General features: G+C 38.9%; 2 protein-coding genes and 1 non-coding gene across 4 annotated transcripts; 2 read left to right on the plus strand and 1 right to left on the minus strand.

Moving 5' to 3' along the window:
• Nucleotides 1-2248: 2248 nt before the first annotated feature.
• Nucleotides 2249-11725, plus strand: CLK1 (CDC like kinase 1). 2 transcript variants are annotated; one of them, XM_066280105.1, is made up of 13 exons: nucleotides 2249-2390; nucleotides 3642-3802; nucleotides 4287-4515; nucleotides 5498-5588; nucleotides 5982-6048; nucleotides 7543-7659; nucleotides 7741-7907; nucleotides 8600-8694; nucleotides 8783-8912; nucleotides 9437-9519; nucleotides 10282-10361; nucleotides 11173-11263; nucleotides 11374-11725. In XM_066280105.1, exons 2-13 carry the CDS (start codon nucleotides 3642-3644, stop codon nucleotides 11515-11517), a joined length of 1455 nt encoding a protein of 484 aa, XP_066136202.1. In that variant the 5' UTR covers nucleotides 2249-2390; the 3' UTR covers nucleotides 11518-11725. The 2 variants fall into 2 exon arrangements, with proteins under 2 accessions (XP_066136202.1, XP_066136203.1); XM_066280106.1 differs by lacking the exons at nucleotides 2249-2390; nucleotides 3642-3802; nucleotides 5498-5588 and having other exon boundaries at nucleotides 4380-4515.
• A 2575-nt stretch (nucleotides 11726-14300) lies between these two features.
• Nucleotides 14301-27048, minus strand: BZW1 (basic leucine zipper and W2 domains 1). The gene is made up of 12 exons (XM_066280108.1): nucleotides 26928-27048; nucleotides 25703-25776; nucleotides 23471-23647; nucleotides 22024-22118; nucleotides 21189-21254; nucleotides 20066-20201; nucleotides 19343-19452; nucleotides 19037-19207; nucleotides 18485-18631; nucleotides 17657-17795; nucleotides 16320-16442; nucleotides 14301-15933 (listed from the first exon to the last, which is right to left on the minus strand). The coding sequence occupies exons 2-12, from the start codon at nucleotides 25764-25766 to the stop codon at nucleotides 15902-15904; spliced, it is 1260 nt and encodes a 419-aa protein (XP_066136205.1). The 5' UTR covers nucleotides 25767-25776; nucleotides 26928-27048; the 3' UTR covers nucleotides 14301-15901.
• On the plus strand, nucleotides 25009-25136 carry LOC136307271 (small nucleolar RNA SNORA27). The gene has a single exon (XR_010725928.1). It is a non-coding gene; the product is annotated as a small nucleolar RNA SNORA27 (small nucleolar RNA).
• Nucleotides 27049-27789: the final 741 nt, after the last annotated feature.

Genomic DNA, 27789 nt, shown 5'->3' on the forward strand with positions numbered 1-27789 from the left:
AGAGAAATATATGCCTGTTGGGGACCAAAAAACCAACAGGATTTTTGGAGTTTAGATTTGGGGGAACAGGTGTGGGGAATTGGCTGTAAGCTGACAGTCTGCCTAACCCCCCACCTCTCTTGCCTGATGAGGTTGCAAAGGACTGTTAAGCTGTGATGCCGGATTGTTTACCCCCCATATTCCCCGGAGAGACTGGAGGCAAGTTTTTTCTATCCTTTATTTGGAGTAAAGTTAAGATGATGGGTATAGTGAGGGTTTTCTGCACTCAACACGAGTAAAAAGAGGAATTCTTCAATGTAGTGATGAGGAAATGAGAGTTTGCTTTTCAAATATATGCCCAAACATTGAAATTACTAGGACATATCAGGCTCATGTTTCTCGTAAACACAAGAATGAAAAAACACATTCACGCCAAGACCTGCCAAATTTACTAAATGCTACTAAGAATGTGTATATATATAAAGATAACTTTATTTTTTAACCCCTTTTTTTGCAAGTTCTAAAAAGCATAACAAAAAATAACAAAAATGTTTTTTGGTTTTTTTTCATTTTTCTGAAGCTGGAAACAAGGAGAGACAGTCAGACAGACTCCCGCATGCGCCCGACTGGGATCCACCCGGCACGGTGGGGGCTACGCTCTGCCCACCAGGGGGCGATGCTCTGCCCATCCTAGGCGTCGCCATGTTGTGACCAGAGCCACTCTAGCGCCTGAGGCAGAGGCCACAGAGCCATCCCCAGCGCCCGGGCCATCTTTGCTCCAATGGAGCCTTGGCGGCGGGAGGGGAAGAGAGAGACAGAGAGGAAAGCACGGCGGAGGGGTGGAGAAGCAAATGGGCGCTTCTCCTGTGTGCCCTGGCCGGGAATCAAACCCGGGTCCTCCGCACGCTAGGCTGACGCTCTACCGCTGAGCCAACCGTCCAGGGCACAAAAATGTTTTTTAATGTCAAATTTATTTTTTTATTTATTTCATTTAATTGTCATAAAAGCACGCTTGGCGTTTATATTTTTTCTTTAATATTTGACTTAATTATTATAACCTATTTCTCAGAAATTTGTATATAGTGTGCCTACAATTATTTTTAGGATTTTAAATGCGCCCTGACTTCAAAAAGCTTGAGAACTACTGCTTTAAGCTATAAGGACTTTGTCAGTTTATAACCTGTCTCCTACAGTGCATATTTCTTTGAGTTTTTTTTTTTTGTTGTTGTTGTTCGTTGACTTCTTTCTCATATATGCCTTGACCAGGGGGCTACAGCAGAGCAAATAACCCCTTGCTCAAGCCAGCAACAATGCGGTCATGTCTATGATCCCATGCTCAAGCCAGCGACCCTGTGCTCTTGTGAATGAACCTGCACTCAAACCAGATGAACCTGCACTCAAGCCGGCGACCTCGGGGTTTCAAACCTGGGTCCTCTGTGTCCCAGTCCGATGCCCTATCCACTGTGCCACTGCCTGGTCAGGCTGTTTCATGCATTAATTGGCAGTAAATACAAACTACTATTAAGAATAAAATATTGCTTGTAACCAAAATTCTCTTTAAAAGAATATGGTTCCCCTTCTAGATCAGAGACTGGCAAAAAGCAGGCTGGACACCTGTTGTAAGTCACGACTTGGAACTCAGCCCCATCGCTTTATGTATTGTCTCTGGCTGGTTGTGCTACAACGGCAATATTGATTGGTTGAGACAGAGACTAAATAGCTTACAAACGTAAAATGTTTACTGTCTGGCCATTTAAAAAACAGTTTGCCAATCCTTGATCTAATATTTCAGAAATTGGGAGATCAAGGTGTGGGCAGGGCTTTTTACTCTGACGCGTCTGGGCTTGTAGCTAAGGGTCTTTTGTTTTCACAAGGTCTTTCTCCTATGTGTGCTTGTGTCCTAATCTCTGTAAATATAGACACCAAGTCAATCCAGTTAGGACCCACCCTAATGACCTCTTTCGAACCTTATCTCTGTAAAGGCCCTTTTTACAAATACCAACACATCTGAGATAGAGGGAATGACTGAAACACTCAGCTCATCCATAACGAGCACTAAACAGCACACCCTTCCGTGTTTCCAGCGTTCACACACTTCTTGATAGGCAAAGGCTGAACTCTGCCCCCAAACGTGCGCGGTTCCCAGCGCCGGAACCGACCAGGGCCCACAGAGCCCCTGCAGCCCCGGCGCCTGCGCACACAGAGGCCCCGCCCCGTCTCGCCCCTCCCGCGTGCACGCCCCGCCCCGCGGCGAAGACGCGCCCGCCGCGTCACCCGTGTTTTCGAGAAGAATCCTGACGCAGTGACCGTCAGCTCCATTTTGTTGTTGGAGCTCGTCGCAGCCAGCCGCACGTTGTCTGTGGTCGCGTTGCAGCTTTGTGTCCTTGGGCTTGGACTCTCTGGCCGGGACGGTGAGACGGGGAAGGGAGCGGGCGAGGTGTCAGGGCCCCCCTCTGTGTCTCGAGAGCGCCTGGTTATCCCCCCCGAGGCCTCCTCCACGACGACCCCTTTCTCCCTCGCCCGCTCCAGCTCTGTGGAGCCTGTCGCAACGGGGTTCGCTTGAGCCTTGCCGCCCTAGCCGCTGGCGGAGGGTAGTGCCAGTGTTTGTGAGGCGGGGGCGCTCCTTGAAGCTTCGCCTCCCTCGGGGTGCGGGGAGGGCGAGCCCGGCCGCCCGCGGCCGCCATCTTGTCTGCAGCGCCTCCGCGGCCGCGCTCTAAGATGGCGGCGGCGGCCTGTGGCCGTGCTGTTTACTTGGCTTCTGCCTTTAGTTCCGCTTCTTTGAGGAACTGGGTTCATAGCAAACGGAGACGAAGACTGGGCTTGTGGACCTGGCGTAAGCAATATCGCTTGGCGTCGAGTTGATTCTTACGGGATTGAAGAGAAAATCGCCAGTGCCTTTCCCCTTGGTGTTTGTCCAGGAACCCGAGGAAAGAAAATAAATGATATAGTATGTGAAGGGGTGTGTGATCAGACATTTTATGCGTTAAATTTCTCGCCCCCGTTGGAGTATTTTGATTAAGTGCAGAGACGTGGTGGAATTGTTAGTGATTTTTGTTTTTAAATTTAAAAAAAAAAATTTATTTTAGGAGAGAGAGAGAAAGGGGAGGGGGAGGAGCAGGAAGCATCAACTCCCATATGTGCCTTGACCAGGCAAGCCCAGGGATTCGAACTGGCGACCTCTGTGTTTCCAGGTCGATGCTTTATCCACTGCGCCACCACAGGTCAGGCGATTTTTGTTTGAAACAGTTCTGAAAGGAAGATGCCCCCCCCCTTCCCTAAAATGATTGTGTAAGCGTGTGTTTCGGTGAAGCTTTTACTACATGCAGTGCGTGTTGGGGAGCGGCACTGAAAAGACGGCATTTTGTAGTTATGCCTTCTGCCGCCAGCTCGGACTGACGCCCTTAGCCGTTTGAGCGGTTATGTCCTTGACAGAAACTCTCGGTACAGGAATGTTCTGTTGAAGACCGTTTATGGCCGCATGTGAGTTGGAGGCTAGTTTCTGGTTCACGTTTAAGTGGGGAGAACTGAGTGTGTGGACCTGCAGTCCGTTTCTGCGAGCAGGAAAGGGGTGCGATTTCCGCGACTCCGCAGAGAAGAGTTTTATAATTGCTCGGTGTTGACATGGGGTTCTATAAAACTGGGGGAATTTGTCTTTTACGTAGATGAGACACTCGAAGAGAGCTTACTGCCCTGACTGGGATGAGAAGGATTGGGATTGTGGCAAGTGGCGGAGCCACAGTGGTCATAAGAGAAAGAAGAGGTCGCCCAGCAGCGCCCGGGAGAACAAGCGCTGCCGATACAACCACTCTAAGACTTCGGACAGGTAAGGGGGGTGTTAGAGAACAGATACATATTGAAAAACATTTTTACTAATAATTAAAAGTAATAAATGTATAAATAATTGTAATTACCATTCCTTTCTGTCTTCAGTGGCTTTTAACGTTTGTAAAATTGGATGGCTTTTTTGGTTGTTTGTTTTTTTGGTTGGTGAGGAATACAAACTCCTAAGAGATTTGCTGAGACCTGACCTGAGGTGGCTCCATGGATAAAGTGTCACCTGGAATGCTGAGGTCGCTGACTAGAAACCCTGGGCCTGCCTGGTCCAGGCGCACACACAAGCAACCAATGAACAACTAAAGTGAAGCAACTATGACTTGATACTTATAACTCGTGCCCCCCCCCCCCCCCCGCATCTGTAAAATAAAATCTTTAATAAGGCGAGAGAGATTTACTGAGACTTTAAGAATATTTTGTATAAGCATCAAGTATTGATAAAGTGGGTGTTGTTTTTTTTTTAATTTTTCTAGCCATTATTTGGAAAGCAGATCCATAAATGAGAAAGATTATTATAGCCGACGCTACGTTGATGAATATAGAAATGACTGCAATCAAGGATGTGAATCTGGACATCACCATAGGGACCATGAAAGCAGATACCAGAACCATAGTAGCAAGTCTTCTGGTAGAAGTGGAAGAAGTAGTTATAAAAGCAAACACAGGATTCACCACAGTACTTCACATCATCGTTCACATGGGGTATGAGCCGTTTTAAAATATTTTGGGAATTTTATTTTCCATGTGAAACAGGAAAGTTTAATTTATGTTTGATTATTTGAGAATGTTTTGCTAAAGATGAAGTCATCTCAGTTTTAACTTGCAGGATTCTTTCTATTTGTGCATTGGATAGGAGATTCCCCAAGTACAGAACATACTAGTTACATAATAGAATTTACTGCTGATTGTCATTTTATTGAAGTAGTGCAGGGAATTTAAATTATTTAATATCAATGATTGCAGAGTAGTATGACAGATTTTTTATGGTACTTAAATCTGATTTGTTTTGATAAGTTGAAACCATACTACAAAAATTTTTATTTTTGTATGATTGGGTGTAACTTCTAGCAAAGCATGCTCTCTAATCTTTTTTTTTTCACTAAGCAAACCATTTAACAGATTTGATCATTATGGGATGGGTATTATTTTGGAGATCAGCTTAGATGACATTTAAAATGTCCTGGTGTTATTATATACCAAATCATTTTTTCTCCCCAAAATTAGAACTTTAATTTTATTTACTGTTTTAATACTTTGTTTTCTTAGATTAGGAAATCTTAACTTGGCCACAGTCTGTTTTGACAAGTAAATATTACATCCTACAATATTGCAACATAATAAATTAGGACACTAGACACTTAAAATTATGTTTCAATGAATGCTACAACTAAGCTTTTTTTTTTTTTAAGAAAACAATTGTATTATGTTTTGTTGCCTTGCCACTTTGAGTATCTTATCTGAAAATCTGTTCCTTGCCATGTTTTTCTCCTGTTAACATAAACTATGTGCCCTGTGAATTTCTGGGGACTGAATTTGAAATTGCTCCTGCCAACCGTTTGTGGCCTGGCGTGTATCTGAATGCCTGAATATCTCCCCGCTGAATGAATTTCGTATTCTGCCCTGAATTCACTCGGGTATATTGATTGGCTGGATGATCTTGGTGCCGCCCACTTGACGTTTCCAGAAGAGTCACCGAAGGAAAAGAACCAGGAGTGTAGAGGATGATGAGGAGGGTCACCTGATCTGTCAGAGTGGAGACGTACTAAGTGCAAGATGTATAGAATATTTTTCAACACTTATTAACTTTTCACATAACATAATCTATATATATAGATTAAGATTTCAGGGATTTGGAAATCTTTTTCTTTCTCTGTTTTTTTTTTTGGTTTTTTTTCCATTTCTTTTGGTGGTGGGGGGAATTATACTTTTTGCTTTCTTTAGAAATTTAATGTTTGTTATGTAGAACTTCCAAAATAGTAAATCAAGTTAAATGAAATTGGCTTTAAGACTGAAATTAGACCTAAAAATAATTACATGTCTTTTGACAGTGATGACCACTAAAATAGCAGTAAGGGAATTTGTAGCATCAACTAGAATAAAGTTGCATTTATAGCATTGATTATAAGTAAAATGTTTTCGTGTGACTGAGATTTGTTTTTCTCTTTTAGATGAAATTGTTGATACTTTAGGTGAAGGAGCTTTTGGGAAAGTCGTGGAGTGCATTGATCGTAAGGTGTAAGTTTCTGAGCCTGAGATTGTACTTGGAGTGATCCAACAGTATAGAAAATAGAATTTACTTTAGACCAGGGGTCAGGAAACTATGGCTCGCAGACAAATCTTAAAAAAGAATAAAAAAAATAAGAATAACGTTAAATATATAAAATATTCTCATGTATTACAATCCATTCATTTCCTACCGCTCATGTTCATGGTTGTGGGTGGCTGGAGCCAATCACAGCCATCCTCCGGATACATGTATGGCTTTCATGGAATTACATTTTTAAATAAATGGTGTTCATGGCTCTCTCAACCAAAAAGTTTCCCGGCCCCTGCTTTAGACTGTGCTCTGACCATGCCTAAAGATACATTGTATTTACTTTTTTAGTTTCTATGTGGGAAATTCCCAGTAAAGATACTGTTCGTATTTCGTATTTCGAAGTAGTAGTAATTAGTATATGCAGCCTCTAACTTCAGTTTTGAGCTGAGAGCAGATTTTAATTTAGAAAATGATGTGTTGTGTGACTAGGCACAATTATGGCCATTTTTTTTGCTTTAGATAGTGGTTCTTTCTCAGGCTTGATTTTATATTATTCATTGGAGCTTTGCTTACCTTATACCTCTTGAAGCCATCTTCAGAGTTGTTACCTAGGAACCTATACTTTTAGAAAATGCCATTGTTCATCTTGGTAGCAAGTCAGGGCTGAGAACTTGCCTGGATTGGTGTCACAGGTTTATGCCCAATAAACTACTGACTGGAATTTCTTAAGATAGTATAAGAAATTTTTCTGTTACCTTTTGTTCCCTATTTGAAATTTTTTCCCTTTAGCCCTGGTCGGTTGGCTCAGTGGTAGAGCCTGGCGTGTAGATGTCCTGGGTTTGATTCCCCATCAGGGCACACAGGAGAAGTGCCCATCTGCTTCTCTACCCCTCCCCCTCCCTGTCCCTCACTCCCTCACCTGCAGCCATGGCTTGATTGGAGTGAATTGAGCAAGTTGGGCCCACTGTGCAGCACAGCTTGTCTCCATGGCCTCCCCTAGGAAGAGCTCAGTGACAGAGCAAGGTAGCAATGACCTAAATGGGCAGAGCATCACCCCCTAGTGGGCTTGCTGGGTGGATCCCAGTTGGGTCTCATGAAGAAGTCTGCCTCCCTCTCGAATTAAAAAAATTTTCCCCCTTTGGAATGACAAAGCTTTTTAAAATGATTTCTTAGAGGAGGCTTTCTACTATTGGTTGGCAGGATTGAGAGCTACAGCTTCTTTCTATGCCCTCACAGATCCCAACTTTTCTGGTAACTTGAGCCAAAGGAAGATTTGTGATATTTGCCAATGACAGGCACTATAGGAAGAAACTGCTTTATCTACATTTGTTTTGGGTCTTAGTTGGCATGCAAATTGAAGCAGTAATACCTAATATTGTATATAATCACATAATCAAAGAAGTGTACAGTTTGAAGATAATGATAGAAAAATGCAATTATTCTCTTTTAATTTGAGACTTCCTTTCTCACAGGGGAGGGAGACATGTAGCAGTAAAAATAGTTAAAAATGTGGATAGATACTGTGAAGCTGCTCGCTCAGAAATACAAGTTCTAGAACATTTAAATACAACAGACCCCAGCAGCACATTGTAAGTATCAAAGTAGAACTTAGAAAATGGCCCCAGTAGATTTTAAGAAGCTGTACTAAGTTATCTTTTATGTGTTTATAGCCGCTGTGTCCAGATGTTAGAATGGTTTGAGCATCGTGGTCACATTTGCATTGTGTTTGAACTGCTAGGACTTAGTACTTACGATTTTATTAAGGAAAATGGTTTCCTGCCATTTCGACTGGATCATATCAGGAAGATGGCATATCAGATATGCAAGTCTGTGAACTGTAAGTACTTTTGACTTATTTTCCAGAAGCTTGAGTTTATTGACTAATGTCAGAGTGATTTGGATCTTTTTTTAAGAAAAAATGGGATCTTAAAAAGTAAATTGGCAGCTACAAAAATAGTCACAGGGATATGTGAAGTACTGGGTAGGGAATATAGGCAATATTGTAATAGCTGTATGGTGTTAAGTGGGTACCAACTTATCAGAGGGATCACTTTGAAAGTTGTCTAATTAACCACTGTGTTGTACCTATGAAACTACTATATTGTCAACTATAATTGAAAAATAAGAAAATGGGATGTAACATAATAAAGAGTTGGTGTGAGAAAGATAATACAGATGGTTGATAACAAGTTGGTCAGTTTAATTGCATTTGAGTAAAGTATATTAATACATTGTCATCTTCCAATTAATATTAACCTAGAGTCACTAGTTTTAAATTAAAGGATGATAAATCTCCACTTCATGAGAGAAAGATAATTATTTTTTAAGGAATTAACTGTTAGTGGGCTAATTATTAAAAGGGAGTGGTGGGTTTCGCTTGTCTCTGGTGGGTTTCTAGCACACTATTGAATGTTGACCACTTCAGATGTGTGGAAAAGGCATAAGGTTTTTGTTGTTGGTAGGGGGTTGGGGTTTTTAATTAGTTTTCTTTTGGCTTAGATTACAGCAACTTTTATGTTTCATTCTCAGTTTTGCACAGTAATAAGTTAACTCACACAGACTTAAAGCCTGAAAACATCTTATTTGTGCAATCTGACTACACAGAGGCTTATAATCCCAAATTGGTAAGTCTTCAATTATCTTCAGTTTTAAATGAATGTTTTGTACCTTAATATTATACCATACCCCTTAACCATCATTTATGATGTTTAGAAACGTGATGAACGTACCTTAATAAATCCGGATATTAAAGTTGTAGACTTTGGAAGTGCGACATACGATGATGAACATCACAGTACGTTGGTATCTACAAGGCACTATAGGGCGCCTGAAGTTATTTTAGGTATGTCTTAATTGTGCTTTGGTAACCTTTATATTGAAGGCAATTTTAAAATTTAGCATTCTAGGTTTTATTTTTGTGGGAGTTTTAAAAACTTTCTAAAGAATTAGTATCATAAAACACATTAAGGATTTTGAGCTTTTGTTACAAATAGTCAACTGTAGGACATTGAGTAAGTGGCTTAACCTTTTTGGAATTCAGTTGTAAAACATCATCATTAATGCCTGTTATATATATGTCCAGTAGTTATATGTTGATAATACCCATTTTAAAGGTAAGGAAATTGAGGCTCAGGAAAAAAAAATTTTTTTTTTCCAACTCACTAGTCTCAAGAGCCCAAGTTAGGACTTGAGACCAATGTTTCCAGAGCCCTACCTCTTACACACTATGCTATTATATTTAATCTTGGGTTAAGTGATTTCTTTAGACTCTTGCCCAGGTCAAACATCAAAATGATTTATACTTTTAAAATTTGTTTTTAAGAAATATTGAGGATTTTCCCCCTCACAGTTTTCTTTGTTTTGCAGCTTTAGGATGGTCCCAACCATGTGATGTCTGGAGTATAGGATGTATTCTTATTGAGTACTACCTTGGGTTTACAGTATTTCCAGTAAGTGCTTTGCATAGGAAAAGTGCTGTTTATGTGAATGAACATTACCTCAAATACACAATTTTATTTAGGTAGCACCTTTTTTCCCTTATCATACTCTTAGTTGTAAAGTATAAAGAAATAAAAATTACTTAATTCTGACATTTATTTATTTTGTATTTTTCTGAAGTTGGAAACGGGGAGGCGGTCAGACTGACTCCCGTATGCGTCCTACTGGGATCCACCCAGCATGCCCACCAGGGGGCGATGCTCTGCCCATCTGGGGCGTCACTCTGTCACAACCAGAGCCATTCTTGCACTGAGCCAACTTTGCTCCAATGGAGCCTTGGCTGCTGGAGGGGAAGAGAGAGGGGGAGAGGAAGGAGAGAGGGGGAGGGGTGGAGAAGCAGATGGATGCTTCTCCTGTGTGCCCTGGCCGGGAATCGAACCCGGGACTCCTGCACGCCAGGGCGACGTTCTACCACTGAGCCAACCGGCCAGGGCCAATTCTGACACTTTTATAATTAACTTTTCTAACAACAAATTTTTAGTTATATTTAAGATATTTTTATCTTAAATATAACTAAAAATTTGTTGTTAGAAAAGTCTGGTGATTTTGTTCTGTAAGCCTTAATATTTTTTATTGGCTATAACTTTTGGCCTTTTTTAGCAATCATCTTCCTTGTGTCTAATGTGGGGACTAGAAATGGTGCAGCTATGTTAAATGAGAACAAAGCACAATCTGCTGAAGTATAGGTAGTAAACAAATTTTCTTTATTTTAGACACATGATAGTAAGGAGCATTTAGCAATGATGGAAAGGATTCTTGGACCTTTACCAAAACATATGATACAGAAAACCAGGTATGTTTTAAGAGTAAATAATACCATCCTTAATACCACTTGGTTACCTGTCTGGATTAGAACTATAAAACAGTGAAGTTAGACTAATGCTTTTCATTTAAGTAGCTGATTACCTTGATGGGAAGCCAGCAATGATCTCTATTCTTACTTTTAAATCTCTAGAAAAGCATTAGTCTTTTGATCTATAAAATATAAGGTCTACTGGAAAGTTCTGTCCGTTTCTATCACAAGTTTCAACACGTAAGCACGTTTATTTGGCGCATGTGTGCCTCTATTTTTATCACTTAAAGTATACATACTGACGTAGCAAATTAACTATGATTCACGTTAGTCTTATGTGTGAAGCGATAGTGTACCCATGGCTACTGATAAAGTTCATTTACGCCACTGTAATTTTTACGAATTTCAACAAGGAAGAAATGCTACAGAAGCATGTCTGTCACATCCACCATATTCCCCGGACTTAGCACCCTCCAACTATCACTTGTTTTTGTCCTTAAAAAATTTTTTGAAGGGCAAAAAAATCAAAAATGAAGATACCAACCAAATAAGCACTGGTTCAATTTTTCGCATCTAAATAGAAAACATTTTTCAAAAATGGGACATACAAATTGCCCTCACTCTGGCAAGAAGTCATTAATAATAGCAATTATATTATTTAATAAAGTTTATTGACGGCAAGAAAAATTTGTATTTTGTTTTATTCCAAAAACGGACAGAACTTTCCGGTAGACCTTATGGAACCAATCACTTTTGCTAGGTAAGTTTGTTTTTATTGTTAACATAAACATGGGTATCAACTTACTCTTAGGAAACGTAAATATTTTCATCATGATCAATTGGACTGGGATGAACACAGTTCTGCTGGCAGATATGTTTCAAGGCGCTGTAAACCTCTGAAGGTAAGCCTGGGTCATTGATCGAAGGATCTTTGAATTTCCTTCCCCTCTTTATGGTACAATAAAATTATAAATGGTAGTAGAAAAGCCTGTTGACTGTCTTTTCCTTTCAGGAATTTATGCTTTCTCAGGATGCTGAACATGAGCTTCTCTTTGACCTTATTCAGAAAATGTTGGAGTATGATCCAGCCGACAGGATTACTCTCAAAGAAGCCTTAAAGCATCCTTTCTTTGATCCTGTAAAAAAAACTACATAGATTTCTAATCGTACTCCTCAAAGAAATTTTATAGACTGTATCAGTCTACTTTTTAAATATTAAGTTATTTTGTACAGCTTTTGTAAATTTCTTACATTTTTGTATTCCCATAATTTGATGTTAAATACATAGCTAAGTAGTGAAGCTCTTTTTCCTTAATTTCTGTATAAAGTGATTTATTCTAAATAAATTTTTGTTTAGAAATTCATGTGAATCTACCATTTATTTGTTTTAGGTTTGTTTCTTAGTCTCGTTTTTGTCTTATGGTTTTAATACTTTTTAGAATTTAGATTCATAGCAAAATTGAAATTGAGAAGGTAGAGATTTCCAATATATAATTCCACCCCACCATCAGCATCCATTACCAGAGGATGTATTTCTTAATTGATAGTGTTGACATAATAGCCCAAAGCCTGTACATTATCTTCAGGTTTATTTTTGCTGTTGACATCATTGTCCAAACAAGTACAATATACATCATTGTATGGTGACACATCCATCAACAGAATAGTTTTTCACTGCTCCTAAAAATGTTTATCCCTCCCTCTTGACCTCAACCTCTAACCACTGATCTTTATCAGTCTATAGTTTCACCTTTTCCAGACTGAGATCTCAACTGAACTGGTATCCCATAAGAATTTTGGAACATTCTAGTACAGTTTTAACAAAATAGTGGTCCCTCTAGATACAGTCTGCAAAGTAAAGGATTCAGTAATTTGTTTACTATGGTCTCCTCTAGGGCACTACAGTAGGTACCAGAAGCAGTTGAGGTGTTTTGGGGTCCTCTGTTTTGTTTTAGCAAGCAAGAGATGGGGAGGTGTGAAGCATCAACTCTGTAGACATGGCACTTGTTTGTTTCTTCTGTGTCTTGACTGGGGAGCGCCAGCCAGCCAAGCCAGCGACCGGGAGCTTCAAGCGGGCAACCCCGCAGTCAAGCTGATGAGCCTGCACTGGAGCTGATGACTTCAGGGTTTCAGACCTGGGACCTAAGTGTCCAAGGTCAAAGCTTGATCCACTCACTGTACACCACCAGTCAGTAACAGCTTTTAATTTAACCAAAGTTCTTTCGTTATTAAATTGACAGTTAAGTGCATATATAGAACAGCCTCACCCTTTTCTCAGTTTGTTAAGAGGTCTGACTATAATTCTAGAATGATGGTACAAGGATTAAGTACGTACACTGGGAAATTAAAATGATTTGATATGGCTGGGAAAAGGAATTGGGAAGCCTTTCTGATCCACACCAAGTTTCACACAGTTATGCATCAGATTACGTTTAGATACAAATTCACTGCCATTTATAAATTATTTTGGAGTCAAAAAGTACTTATTACAAAACTTACATTTTAAATTTAGGCCTCAATAGACTGGTGAACTAGGTATACTTTACTAGGGGGCTAGTTATATGAAAAAAGCCATTTACATCTCAATTCTCACAGAAATGCTTATTAACCTATTTTACATGGCACCTTAAACCAGCATCTGAGAAAAATTTTTACAAAGTAATTCAGTAGTCTAAGGCTAAGCAATACACACTAAAACTAGCATCTGTGTTACATTTAAAGCTCAAGTCTGCCAGTTCCTGCAAGCGACCTAATTGAGTATGACAGTAGACCCAGGTTTTATGCCAAACAACTTTAAGTCAGTTATCTAAAGTTCTAAGTATTAGAGAATGAATCCAAATTACTTATATTTACAATCAATCTCTTTAAGACTTCCAAAGTCAATGGGAAATGACTTGTCCGGGGCTAAGTGTGCTGTGATTGGAAAACAAACTCTAGAAGAAAAAATACTGCTCCAGGTTATGGATCTGCATGAAGATACCACCTCAACCAATGCAAACATCTTATCTCTAGGTCCCCCTTTAAAAATAAGACATACTAGGGTATGCATTCTAAGTGAGGGTGATAACACCCCTGAATGGGACCCAAAAGAAACCTTTTCTCTTGATGTATAAAGCAGATAACAATACACATAACTTATCTATAGTAAAATTTATTGGGGTGCTATTAGAAAAGGCTTCTTAGGGAAGGGTGATAATGAACTTGGAGAAACACTGAATTAGAAATCTGTCTCGGTCACATGCATTTCCTCTCAGCACCACCATTACGCTGTCAAAAGATTTTGTTTTTGGTACTTGGAGTTTTCATTAGAAAAGCATAAGTATCTCTAGGACAGTACTCCAGAATAATTAAGAAACTTATGATCAGCTCTAAACATTTAATTATGGCATCTGAGAGACTTATCCTTTGAAACTGACACCAAGTTAGGAAAATCAACATCCAATCAAAGAAGTACAATCTTAACATCTATATTAAGAATTACATATTTGAGGCCATAGGCTGGCATTGGCAGCTGAGTTCCAAAATTATCACTTAAAATTCAAAATGATAATCTGCAGTCTTTTCAGAAAGCATTCCCTTTCTTTATACTGTTATAGGTGACATCCATTTACTATATGTTGTAGTAAGTAAACACTACTTTTGTCACGAAGAAAAAACTATGATCAAAGATCATAATGTAGTTCTGGAAGACTACACATTCTTTCACTATACACAGTATATAATAGAACAGGGTACACTTTGGCAGTAACATGCAATGATTTGATTGGAGAAATGCTTATGTAGTTTCTGCTACATCAAACTCAGTGTAGGTGTTTACAATTTGGGAGCTATAAGAAGGAAAAGAGCAATTAATGCTTACAGAGTAGAGACGCCTGAACATATCACAGTTATAATTGGACATTAATGGAACTTACAAAAAATAAAAAAGACTGACCTATATAACCCTAAGTGTGGACTTTATTTTTTTTTCAAGTCTCCTACGGACTACAAATGACAAAGTAAAAGCAGATCACTACATAGAAACCTAGTTGAATACATTTTGCCTGTGCATGAAAATTTTATCAGTTACTCATTTAACAATTTTGCCCCATTCACAATGGTATCAGTAATAATGCTCTTCTTCATAAGGTTATTTATTATACAACTCTACTTCAATAGTACATATTATTCCTTCCAGATGAACTGCTAAACACCAAATTATTGAGTCATAAAAATGGCACCTTGGAAAGGGACAATTTCCACTCAATCTCTGGAGGCATTGTTCTAAGCTAGTTTCTTTCAACAATCAAAACTTTCAAAATCTTCACTTTTAAGATGAAATCTTTCCACCAAAAAGTGTCGTCATATTTTGTTTTCTATTGACTACATATATAGATGGGTGGCAGCAAGAAAAGAGGAAAATTAAAAGGTAACCATTAAAACAAATGAGTCAATTGTATGGAAGAGATATTTGGCTCATGGCAATTAAAAAAAAAGGCAACTAGAGTATGTTAATAGCCAGATGCTTGAGTCATTAGTAAATATGTTAAGAAATGAAGCTAGTCCTATACAACAAAGTAGACAAATCATTATCACTGTACTCCATTCTTTATATCAAATACTCTAAGCCAACAAACAGGAAATGAGTTATATTTAGAGTCCCCAAAAAACATGCTGACAAAGACTTAACAATTTCAACAATTTACTGGGTTTAGTAGTCATTTCCTTTACTCACACCATTTCATGAGTCCTTTCTTATCTAAGTGCGTGACAAGTGTTAAATTTGTTAAATGACGAGACTTTTCTAAGGTACAACTGAAAATGGTATGAAAAGAAGACCCATTTGTTTTGCCTGGAAATACACAATGCAGAAATTTCTCAATGGGAAAAAGCTCAACTTTCTTCCTCTTACCTCTGCTACATATGATTTCCCAAAGACCTCACTTTCAGGTTTGTTTTCCATGGCTTCACTAAGAAATGAAAACTAGAGAGCAAACAATTGAACTCAAGGACATCTGGGTTGAAAGTGCAAGAAAATATTAACATGTAAGCAATGGTCCAAATACTCTAGATTCATGTTATTAAACTCAGTTACCGTATATGAGATTTTCATTGATGAGGGCTCTGGGCATACCGAATTATCACACAAATCATTGCTTTTTGAAACTTTGGATACTTTTACAGTTTAATTTGCAAACAGAATTTTTATAACAAATTATTTTTAACTAAATCATATCTCGAAAACTGTTTATATAGAAAACCCAGGAAAAAAAGTGAACTGTTCATTGTGGAAGGCCTTAAATTACATTATTACAGTAAAAAATACAGGAGGTAGAAGATAACTGAAAAGACTAATGCAACATTAGATTCTAATCTATAGCTTCTGCAGCTGAACCCAACATTTCCAGTAACGATAGAAACAGTTAAAATAAAATTTGCCATGAAAGCCCTTATATCATGCTTGATATAGGGAGGTAGGAAGATGTAAGAACCAGGACACATGAGACATGACATTGTATCTACAACTCCTGTTTGCTTTACTGAGGGTGTAGTTTCAAAATTCAGTCCCCTTCTTCAGCTTCAGACTCAGATTCTAGAAAAAGGGGGAAATGCAATTAAGCATTATATATAGTAGTATCAGAAAGCAAAAACTCCCACTTATTACAATTAATGAATTTTATTAATGCCCTACTTATATGAGGGATATTCAAAAGTAATCATTTACAAATTTCAAAATACATAAATATTCTCAAAATTTTCAAATTTCCTAAGAATGTTTAATATTATGACCATCAAAATATTTCAATAATCAAGTTCTTCTCACCTGTCCTACAGCAAACAAATGAACAAAAATCTGTAGTCTAGGTACAACAATAGTAGCGGAATGAAAAAAGGCAGCACATGTGGAGACATTCTATGGTCACACTAAAAGAAGTTCTCATACTTGACCAAACAAACTGCTCAAAAGAAAAGCCTCACCTTCTTCAGCGTTTTTAAGCCACTCCACAAACTTTTTCATTTGTTCAAGGAAGACACTTTTCCCCTTTGCAACATGTGCATCTTTATACCACTTCAGAATGGGTTCTTCACTCAGGACTTCGGCTATAAAGAAGAGAGCGATCATTACATTCTGGGAATTTTCATCCACTTCTCTTAACTCATGCAGCATTAGAATGCATCTCAGGTGCAAAGGCCTGCATGGCAAAAAAGATCCTACTGAAAAAAATAAGTCTGTATTCAAAACTCTCTTAATTGGTTTCTTCAACAAAATAATTTTTAAAGAAAAATGTAAAAGGTAAAATGAGCCTGACCAGGCAGTGGCGCAGGACACAGCGTCGGACTGGGACGCTGAGGACCCCGGTTTGAGACCCTGAGGTCACCAGTTTGAGCGTGGGTTCATCTGGTTTGAGCAAGGCTCACCAGCTTGGGCCCAAGGTCGCTGGCTTGAGCAAGGGGTCATTCGGTCTGCTGGAGCCTCCCGGTCAAGGCACATATGAGAAAGCAATCAATGAACTAAAGTGCTGCAATGAAAAATTGATGCTTCTCATCTCTCTCCCTTCCTGTCTGTCTCTCCTATCTACCCCTCTCTCTCTCTGTCAAATAAGTAAGTAAATTAAATGTAAAAGGTAAAATGATAGCCCTAAAATAACAAAACAAAACTTTTTATCAACTTGTTGCCAAATTATGAACCTCCTACTAGGAAAAAAAAACTAAACCAGTGATTCTCTCAACTGAAGGCAATTTTACTCATTGTCAGGGACATCTGACAATGTTTAGAGACATTCCTGGGACACTGGGGAGAGGTACTATTAGAACCTATTGGGCAGATGTCAGGGATGCTTTTGAACATTCTATAAAGCACAGGATAATGACTTACAAGTGTTATTTGGCCCAACTTTGTGATAAATGATCAGGGATATTTAATACTTTGTTAATATTTTTTAGGTGTGAAAATGGTACTGTAGTTTTATTAAAAATAAAAAAGTCCATGTACTTTACAGATCTATACTGACAAAATTAAGCATTAAAGATTTCAAGGATTTGTTTCCAAATAATCTGAGTGGCAGAAAGTAAGTAGGAGGTATAGATATTTTCAAGAAACATAACTATAAACTGATAATCACTGAGGGACAGGCTACTGGGAATTTATTACTCCACTCTTTCTTTTAAAAAACACCCAATTCAATGGGAGACAATTCAATCCTGTGAGTAGAGTAAAATATTTTAGGGAGCTGATAGTTCAGACAACTATACTCATTGAAATTATTTTGATTCTAGGGTTATTAAATGTATTCACAAATAAAAATTTAAATTACCTTTATAAAAAAGCACCACTATTTTCTGGAAGGCTTTCATGAAATGAATGTTATCATAGCAATACTCCTGAATCTTCAGTAACAGAGTCAGCTCAGACTGACCTTGAGTAGTAAAGGCAGCAAGGAGAGGGCTGTATTGCTTTTGAAGGGAAGGGAGAAAAGATTTAGTCATTCGTTTTGTTGACCATCCATTATAAAATTTCTAAAATACAGAAATAACTCATCTTCTACAACCACTATGAATTATATTCTATTTACTGGAAATAAAATAGTAAAGCAGAAAAATCTGCTAAGCACCTACATCAAATAAAGCAATACTGCATCAAGGATTCCAGGTAACTTAATACTATGTTTAGTATTTTAGTGGAAAAAGAAGAAAATGCTTCTCTTTTCCAATACCTCAAAAGCAAATACCAAATTGCAGGCTTCAGTTTCTTTTAAAAAAGTTTTATTTATTGATTTTAGAGAGATAGGAAGGAAGAGAGAGAGAGAAAACAAAAACCAGAAACACGAATCTGCTCTTGCATGTGCCCTGACCAGGGACTGAACAGCTAACATCGGTGCTTCAGGACAAAGCTCTAACCAACTCAGCTATCTGGCCAGGGCTTAAACTACTTTTAAACACGTATTTGTTTTTAACCTCTGAACCAAACAAAGCCCAAGTTAGGCTTTTAAAAAAGTTACATCAATAATTAGTATGTTATTTGTCTATTTACTAATGAATTATCCCCCAGGAACCACAGATGTGATAAAACACTTAGAAAAGCAAATAATAGTTCACTTTTCCCAACTTAAAAACAATGTTCTGTCAGGGCACCAATCTAATACCTTCAAGTGCTTGATGGCTTGCTCTGCTACAAGCTCCTCTTTTTTGTTCCATTCCACAGTGCTCATTACACTGGACCAGACTATTCCAATGACGACAGGTTCTGGTATGTTATTTTTTTTCATTTCCTCCTTGACATACAAAATTATCTACAAAAGAACCCAAATCATATGTACATGTATGTATGTATGTACATACTCCATACATCAAAATTAGATATTAAACAAAAGCATAAAAAACTCCTTTCCATCTAAGTGGCCACAACCACATGGGCACCGCATTTAAGAGCTTTTAAAATTGGGACGGATCTCTAGTTCAAACCTTAATTTACATACAGGTAAACTAGCTAGGAAGGAACTGAGATAGAATAGGTCTGAACCCTACCGAATCCCTAAGTGTTATGATTTCTGGGCACCAGTAAGGCACTAAATATGAAAAAGACCAAGGCAAAGCCCCAATAGAATATTCTGTAGCTATTAATTAAAGCTCATTCTGCTGAAATATTTTTAAACTTTTCTTTGCCAAAAACAGCCACATAGATAAAAATATCTTACATCCTTAAATGGATCACCACGGGACATCTGTTCCTGAAGTTCTTTCTGGAGTTCCTTCCGAGCTCCTATGGTTTGCTGATTGCGAACATATTCTGAAAGCTCTTTTAAGCCTGCCTCCGTAAAATACTTCGTGAAGTGTTCAACGCTTTGTTTATTGGCAGGAAAAAGTTCCTGAAAGAATTTAATCTAGTTAAATGATTTTTAAATCAGATTAAGAAAAACTTTCCCTCACAGATTAAAAATGACAAAGTTCCCTTATTACATTTTCCTTGCAAGAATGGGGTAAAAATGAAAGAAGTTACATACCATCAGTCTGTTATCCATGCTGACTTTCCGAAGACTTGCAGCTACTGCATTGATATCTTTTTCATTTATCCATGATTTAAAGAGCTTTACAGCAAAAGCTGCTGAAACCCCTATAGAAGAAAAGAGCACACTTAACAGAGTATCTTCTTGGCTTCAAAGACTACACCTCCCCATTTTCTCCCTCCATAGCTCAACCACACAGGATTACTCATTTTATGACCACACCCACCCCTGAACTTGCCTCTGCCAGTGCTTACGACTTAACTCCAATTCCTCTATCTAGTCTACCATTTGCTAGTTGTCCCTTCTTAGTCAAGTTACTTAAACTTTTCTAACGTGTAAAATGAAAGTAACAGTTCTTACACTTGACAAGGTTGTTGTGAGAATTAAAATAAGGTACATTAAATACTCTGTACTCCAAGTCTCCCAATTGGAATTAATCTCCTGGGTTACCACAAAAGTGGAATTTTTCTACTTTATAATCACATTGCAAATGGACCCTGGATATTTGCTATATGCCTAAAGCAAGCCATTAACCCTGGATGCCAAAAGGACACAATAATGCCTAACTAATTTGAATGAATCTATTAAATTTAAAGAGTTAAAAAGACTATTCCGTAAGTCAAATCTACATAAACTATAACCCAACTTTATCAGTTTGTCTTTCATGCGCTTATCTAGCCCACCCTCAGTCAACTAAAGACTATCCTAAAGGTTAATTACCTTCTTTAACCAAATTCTCATTATAAAGGCTATTAAGAATGGATGCATTAAGTGTTCCATTAGCCAGAAGAACACCAGTCAACATAGCCAGCTTGTTCCTCTCGGACTCTGAAAAACCCTTTAAGAACAGGAGCAGCTATAAAAATAGAGAGTTTTGAGTTAAAAGATCAATTGCATTATATAAAGAATAATAATAAAGCACACTATACTAGTTACAAGTATGGGCTCTGAAGTACTATCCATGTTGGAATCTTAATTATAATACTCATTCTCATTAGCTGAGTGATCTTAGGCAAGTTAACTTCTGTGCCTCAGTATCCTCATATCTAAAATGTGGGTAAAACTTGCCTCACAGTTTTGTGAATATTAAATGAGTTAGTAACAGTGCCTAATATAAAAACATCAGATTATCTGTGCACCACCACAGAGTATAGCTAAGACTCAAATAGCAAGTAAGCTAAATTTCTCTTTTTCAGTGTTTAGCTTTTATCCCCTACCCCCTATCTTTTGAACAAATCTTACTTTGATTTTTAGTCTTTGCCACTTGTTTGGACAGAGCTAAGAGTGTACGGCAAATTAAACTAAACAATTTATTCAACTGCATTTCAAGACAGCCTACCCACATATCTAAAATTATCTCAAATCTAGACAGTATGAAGGTTCCTCAAAAAAATTAAAAATAGAACTACTGTATGACTCAGCAATCCCACTTCTGAGTATTTAGCTAAAGAAATCCAAAACACTAATTTGAAAAGATATATGAATTTCTATATTGCACTGCAGCATTATTTACAATAACCGAGATATAGAAATAGCCCCAAGTGTCCCTCAATAGACAAGTGGATATAAAAGCTACGGTACATAAACACAATGAAATATTACTCGGCCATAAAAAAGACAAGTGCCATGTAATTTCACTTATATGTAGAATCTAGAAAACAAAATAATGAACAGAGAAACAAACTCATGGATAGAACAAACTGATGGTTGCCACACAGGATGGGGATTGTCGAAAAAGGGGAAGCAATTATTTAAAAGTATCTCCAATCTGTAGCAGAATTAAGAATATGTACTCCCCTCTTTGACCTCAACCTTTTTTCACAAAGCATATTGCTTCTCATACCTTTTTTACTTCATCTTCAAAACCTTTCTCCAGGTATTTATAGCGCCTGATTAACTTGTTAAAAACCTAAAAGAATAAAGAAGTTTAATAACTTTTTATGTATAGAGGCTAGATTCCTTTAAAAAGATTCTGTCAATTAGGGCTCCTGAGATCTAATAGTAAAGAAGTGACCTTTCTACTAGATACAAATTTGTAAGTTGTTTAAATTAGCTTGGGAAGACTGTCAAACTCCCAAATCCTACAGTGTACCAATGCAGTGCTCTTAACACTTTAACAGCACTCTGCAATAGATTTTTATTGACAAATATTAAAGCAAACACTAATTATTGCTCAAATATAAGTCATTTACCCATTTGTAGGATATTAGTAGAATACAATCATACAATATAGTTCTACTTTCCTAATGACATATATTATCCGTTAGATGCACTTGAAATCTTTGCTCACAGTAATGCAACATAACTATGTACGAAAACCTCAAATGAGATTTTGATTGGTAAGCTAATCTGCCTAAACTCTTTCACCTTAAAAGTTACATGCAGAATGATGGAAATCATGACAGGGAACTAATTTTTCTTTTCAGTTAGACATCCTTTCTTAAAAATGGATTCATTTTAGAGGGACAAAGAGAAAAAGATCTAATTCAATCTTTTTCTACTTTGCTCTCAACACATTTTGAAGTTTCTAATTCATCTTATTTTACCAAGAACACTGTCTCTAAACAATTCAATTAAAATTCCTTCAATCCTCTACCTGCAACCTCTGAAACACAGAATTTTCCTTAAACGTTACGCAGATGGATAGTAGCTAACTGAAATGATCTCGTTTTCTTTACCTGAGCAAATGCCTGCATGGTCTCTAGGTCTTCTTGTGCTGCAAACACACAGACATCTGTACGCATCATGTCATCTGCCAGTGTACCACCTGGGGCTAAAGCATATTTCACAAAAAATTTGCAGTGACTATCATTTAAAATTAGTAATCATTTCAATCTTGCTTTTAGTGAGGATACCCATAAAATAAAATGATAAAAGTTCCAACAGATGATTTAAAAGCAAGCCAATTTCTCAGGAACATAGCTAGGTTGGTTCAATATGTGTGAATAAAGTGAAACAATTTACAGGAATAAAATAACCCACTTCAGCAACTCAATGAAACTCATGGCATTAACCACTTAATCAATAGTGCCAAATCTGTCACTCATCTGTCACTCAAGTGGAACTGTTCAAAGTTGGTTTTGATATACAACTTTACATACAGAAAACCACCCTTCAGGCTTCCATAGAGGCTGGCTATAAATGTCCAAAAGTTAGACACTTGATCTTTTAATTACATTTGTTAAGTGTTTGTGGATTAATGTCTGATGCACACTTTAAAATATGGGGAAGAGGGGATGAAATTTGTTAGGGACATAGAGTAAGATTGTTAATAATTACTCAAGTTGAGTAACAGATTATGAACAGAATGTTTATCATATTATTCTAAGATATGTTTGAAAATTTCTTTTTTTCTGTTCTTTTTGTGACACAGAGAGAGAGACAGAGTGAGGGACAGACAGGGATAGAGGGATGAGAAACATCAATTCTTTACTGTGGCACCTAAGTTGTTCATTGATTACTTTCTCATATGTGTCTTGGGAGGAGGGCTACAGCAGAGTGAGTGACGCCCTGCTCAAGCCAACGACCATGGGGTTTCGAACCTGGGTCCTCTGCATCTCAGTCCGATGCTCTTATCCACTGCTCCCTCGTTTGGTCAGGCTGAAATTTTCTTTAGTAAATATTTTAAGAAGAATTTTATAAACAGGTTTACTGATAGCAGTATTATAAATAGTAAGCAGATATATGAAAATCTACTTACCATCATTTGAAGATATATAACTAAGTAGCACATTGTTAAGATATCCTGAGCTACTGAGGGTGAAGGTAGGTGTTAAGTTACAGCAGTACTATACAACAGAAATATGTGAGCCACATAATGTAATTTCAAGTCTTCTAGTAGACATATTAAAAATAAAAGGTTAAATTAATTTTAATACATTTTAATCCAAAATATCAAAAGTTTTTAACATTTCAGTATTCAATTATTGAGATGTCTTACATTCTTTTTTATTATATAATGCTAAACAAAGCCAGGCAATCTGCTATTCTGCTATGATATGGGAGTTAGGGGGTAAAAAAAAAAAAAGTCATCCCAATTTGACAGGTTTGTCAAATAGTTCATATTCTGGAATCTAACAATCTTCTCCACATACAGCACACTTACCACAAAACCAAGACACTTACCCAGCATTCCCCCGGCCACCAGAATGTCAAAGAGTGTTTCTGCATATCGGCGGTAATCAAGTTTTGCTCCAGAAGCATCAAGAAACTTTGCTACTGCTTCCAAATCAGTACCAGTTTCAGTTAAGCCTTGAATAATACAGTCTTGAAACTGAGTAGGGTCAAACCTCTCTTTTTCATCTGGGAGGAAAACCCCAAAACAGTCAGTTTTAAAAGGCTTACCAAAAATGCCATGAAACCATTACCTTATAAAGTTATAACCACTGAATAAATTAATCATATTCATCACAATTTATTTTAACAGCTGGAAAAAACACAAGCTAGATTACCTAAGACCTGGAACACTAGCAAATAAACAAGAGGACACTAAACACACATCTTGTGCAAGTTTCCTCTCTGCTAGCATAAGGCAGGATTGCCCGGGCACAGACCTGTATAGCTTTCTTCCACTATTTAGAACATGTTCTAAACTTCAGGTAAATTTTATTTCTGAGTGAAATTTTGTCCAAACACTAGAGCTGTTGATTCTTTTCTTTAAGTATCCATAACACTTTTTATGCTTCTTTAAAAAAATTACTCCTTTGGCACTTACTAAGATCCAGAATACGGCAGCAGTAGATTGCTTGCTTCAATCCCCACAATAACAGTCTTGTGAGGTAGACCATTTTGTTCCCATTATTTAGAAGGAAAATTGAGGCTGGAGAAATTAAAGACTAGTAGCTAAGAAAAAGGGCTCTCAAGTCAAATGCCTGATCCAAAACCCCAATCACCAGCATTTAACTAAGCCACTCGCCTCATTCTTTATGACTAAGAGTACCTATTGCATAAAGTTGTTGTGAATATCAGATGGTATAAATTAGATGGAAAGCACTCAAAGTATTGCCTTGGGTACATACCTAGCTTTTATTAAATTGCTATCACACTCCATGATCGGGTTTGATTTCTCTATCTATGTTAACTGCTACCTTAATGTTCACACAGTGAGGTGACCAACTCCTTCCTGTTTGCCCAGGACTTTTGTTTTTCGAAGTGAAAGGCCTATGTCCTAGGAACTCTATTTGGTCTGGGAAAAATCAGGATGGTTGTCCACTCTACCCAAGACCCAATCATCAAGAATTGGGAGGGCATGCGTGATCTCAGTTTGGAAGCAGAAAGTGACATCTCTTCTTGACGCTAATAAAATTACTTGATACTTTATTCATATAAAAGTGATGCTAATAATCCACATACTCAAGAGGGTAGTCTCTTCCCCATTATTGCTAAATTGCTCTGATTTCTAACTTCTGTTCTTCCCCTTGAGAAAATCTACAGGCTTAAATGTAAATGAACCTGCAAAGACTAGAATCAAATCTCTGGTCTCCCCACTATAAGGGGACAGACTACAAGTACAGATTACAGAAGATTCTGTAATATACATCTCAGTGTCTACTCAGATCTGAAAAACAATTTATAACCAGTAACTGCCCCAGTTCTCTTTTTCCTCAAAATCTCCTATAAAACAATGTCAGTGTGTGCTTTTGAGCAACACTTAAAAGTTTTGAGGACCTCTTTTCACTTTGCCAGTAGGACTTGTGTCTTTATTGGTCATTCAAGTGGGGCAAAGGAAATAATCCTTTTAAAACTCAAGCAAACTGGGTGTGTGTCTTGCATCCTGTCAGAGGAAACAAATTGGGAAAAAAAAATTGGGGGGAAAATATTAAGCCCAACAGAAAATATATCAGACTACATCATCTCAATTAACTTTGTATCACAAGTGTAGCAGTGCCTTGCTCAATATTCATCAAAGTGCCCACTAATATATAGAATAGTTCTTATAATCTTAGTACTTTTCTTAGCCTGTGAAACATTTAATTTCAAAAAAACTTTACAGTGTTAACTCTGTTCCATAATTAACTTGCATCGGTCAAGTCTGATTTTTTCTCTCTCAGGAATATTCAAAGTTTGGGTGAAATTAGTAATCACATTAGGTGATCTCTTTTTATAAATAAACCATTTCCCTCCATTAAGCAAAAATTTGCTTAAATGAAATTTGCCACTGAAAATGTAGCCCACACTTTTCAAAAAGAAACTACCCAGAAATACTAAGGGTATATCTGAAATAGTCAACTAAAAATTCAAGCTCCTTTCTGGTATTTTCTCTTTAAGGTTTTAGCACTGAGCAACTGCCAGCCAGAGGAACCAAGATATGAGTTATTCTGGAGGTTTGAAGAGCGAGATTTTTAAAGCATAATTTACCTCTTTTTCTGGTTTTAAAACGCTGGCCTGATAGCGTTGGCTTTTGCTGCTTTTGATTATTCATAAAAGACACCCTAGGAGGAGAAAAATAAGGCCTTAAAAATCAGTGCCACAACATTCCTTTAAAAAACAAAGCATCAAACCTTAGTTTAGTCACATACGAAACACTGAAAACACACTTTCAGCCTTGACAACTGACCTGAGCAGGCAGAAATAATTACCTTCACTTTAATTAAATATAACTTCAAAACTTGGGTTTCTCCTTACAAGCACACTTTTAGGTGGCTTTACAGCGCCAGTGAGTGGTGGCAAATCATCCACCACAGACATATTTTTCGGTCCCTTCCTCGGTCCCCTTTAAATTCGCCGACACCTTCCACTATTAAGCACCCCAGAAAGTTAGGAGAAACTACCACCTGGTATAGAGTCTGGGTCCATTTTAGGACACTGTCAAAGGCGAATCCATTCTTCTGAGGGACCTTACCCTCAAGTAGTGCCTGTGACCGCAGCGACCGCTCCACCACTCCCGCCTGCATAAAAATTAACTGACCTCCCTGGCCCATCCCAGACAACACAGTCTCTTCCAAGGGCACATGTCTCCCCATCCGCACCCTTCCCGTGCCTCCCGCGCGAAGGACAGACAACCCTCGCTCAGGATCCCCTTGGTCACAGCGGGGCACCGTAGGGGCTGCTCCTCGCCCGGCAGCCCCTTCTTACTGACCCCGTCGCCAGCGCTGGCGGCCGCCGCAACGAGCGGATCACAGGCGCCGAAGCGCTCCGCGCCGGGGGCCCAGCCGCCCCGTACATCCGCCCGCCTTCCAGCGAAAGCAGCTGCGGTGGAGGCGGCCGCAGTGGTGGTGGCGGCTCCTCCGCCCCGCCCGCCGGAACCCCCCACGCGTACATCACCCAACAGAGGCCGCGGTGGCTTTGTTACCCAGGCCGGGAGGGTCGGCGGGGCAGCTGTCCCCGCCACTGCCTCCCCTTCTAGCGCAGCGCCGCACTCCCGGGGCCCCAGTTCCGGCCCAGGTGGCCGTCCCTCGGCCTCCCTGATGAGGCGAGGGAACCGGCCCTCGAACACTGCAGCCGGATCCGGCCCGGCCTCATGCCGCGGCCTCCGCTCGGGCCGGTCCAAGCGGGCCGCAAGGGGACTGCCGCCTCCCTCGCTCTCTGCCGGGCGACGAGGGGCCATAATCCGGACCCCAGACAAGTGGGAGCCAAACCTCACCGAATTTAAGGCGAAGAGAAAAGGGCCAAAAATCCCAGATTTGGCGACAACGGTGGCGATCTCTGCTCTGCGACCGGAACTAACGCGAAGAGGAGGAGGGAAGAGATGCCACCCCGCCCCACCGGTCTCCTATCGCGAGATTTCCTCCTCCGACGCCGTGCCCCGCCCCTCTCGTGGCGCTGAGCATCATCCTTTTTCGCTCCTTTGAGTTGGGGATGGGAAAATAGGGAAAGGGAGAAAGGAGGATTTTTCAAGCTCTTTTTTATTCCGTTATTGAGTTCCAGGTTTCCAGGACAAGTATCCTCTACTAGCCTATCTTCTCTCACCGCGTCGTTATCTGGCCTCTTAGCACATGGAAAGGTTAGGAAAACAAAAGTTTCCCCATCACCCCGCCAGTCTCATGAAAGTTGGACATCTAACGCCCAGCCCCTTCCCCTTTCCTTTCCCCTTCCCTTTCCCTTTCCCATTGACCCTCTCTTCTTGGGCCGGAAGTCGAAGCTAAAGGGGGGGGCGGAGTCAACCCTTAGTGATTGGTCTCTTACACTCTCTCAGGTGATTGTGGGGACTTGGCATCCAAGTCCCCAGGAGGGTAGCTCAGTTGGTTGGAGCTGTCAAGGTAGGCCAAGGTTGTGGTTTGACCCAGATCAGGGCACATACAGGAACCAACCAATGAATGCATAAGTGGATAACAAATCAATATTTCTTTCCCAAATCAATAATTTAAAAATCTCCTGGAGGACTTTATAAAACACAGGTTGCTGGTCTTCACCCACAGAGATTATGAAGATCTAGAATCTGATGTAGGACTCAAGAATGTGCGCTTCTAACAAGTTTCTAGTGATGCTGATGCTATTGATCTAAG

The sequence above is a fragment of the Saccopteryx bilineata genome, chromosome 5 (assembly GCF_036850765.1).
Source record: "Saccopteryx bilineata isolate mSacBil1 chromosome 5, mSacBil1_pri_phased_curated, whole genome shotgun sequence".
In the NCBI taxonomy this organism is placed as follows: domain Eukaryota; kingdom Metazoa; phylum Chordata; class Mammalia; order Chiroptera; family Emballonuridae; genus Saccopteryx; species Saccopteryx bilineata.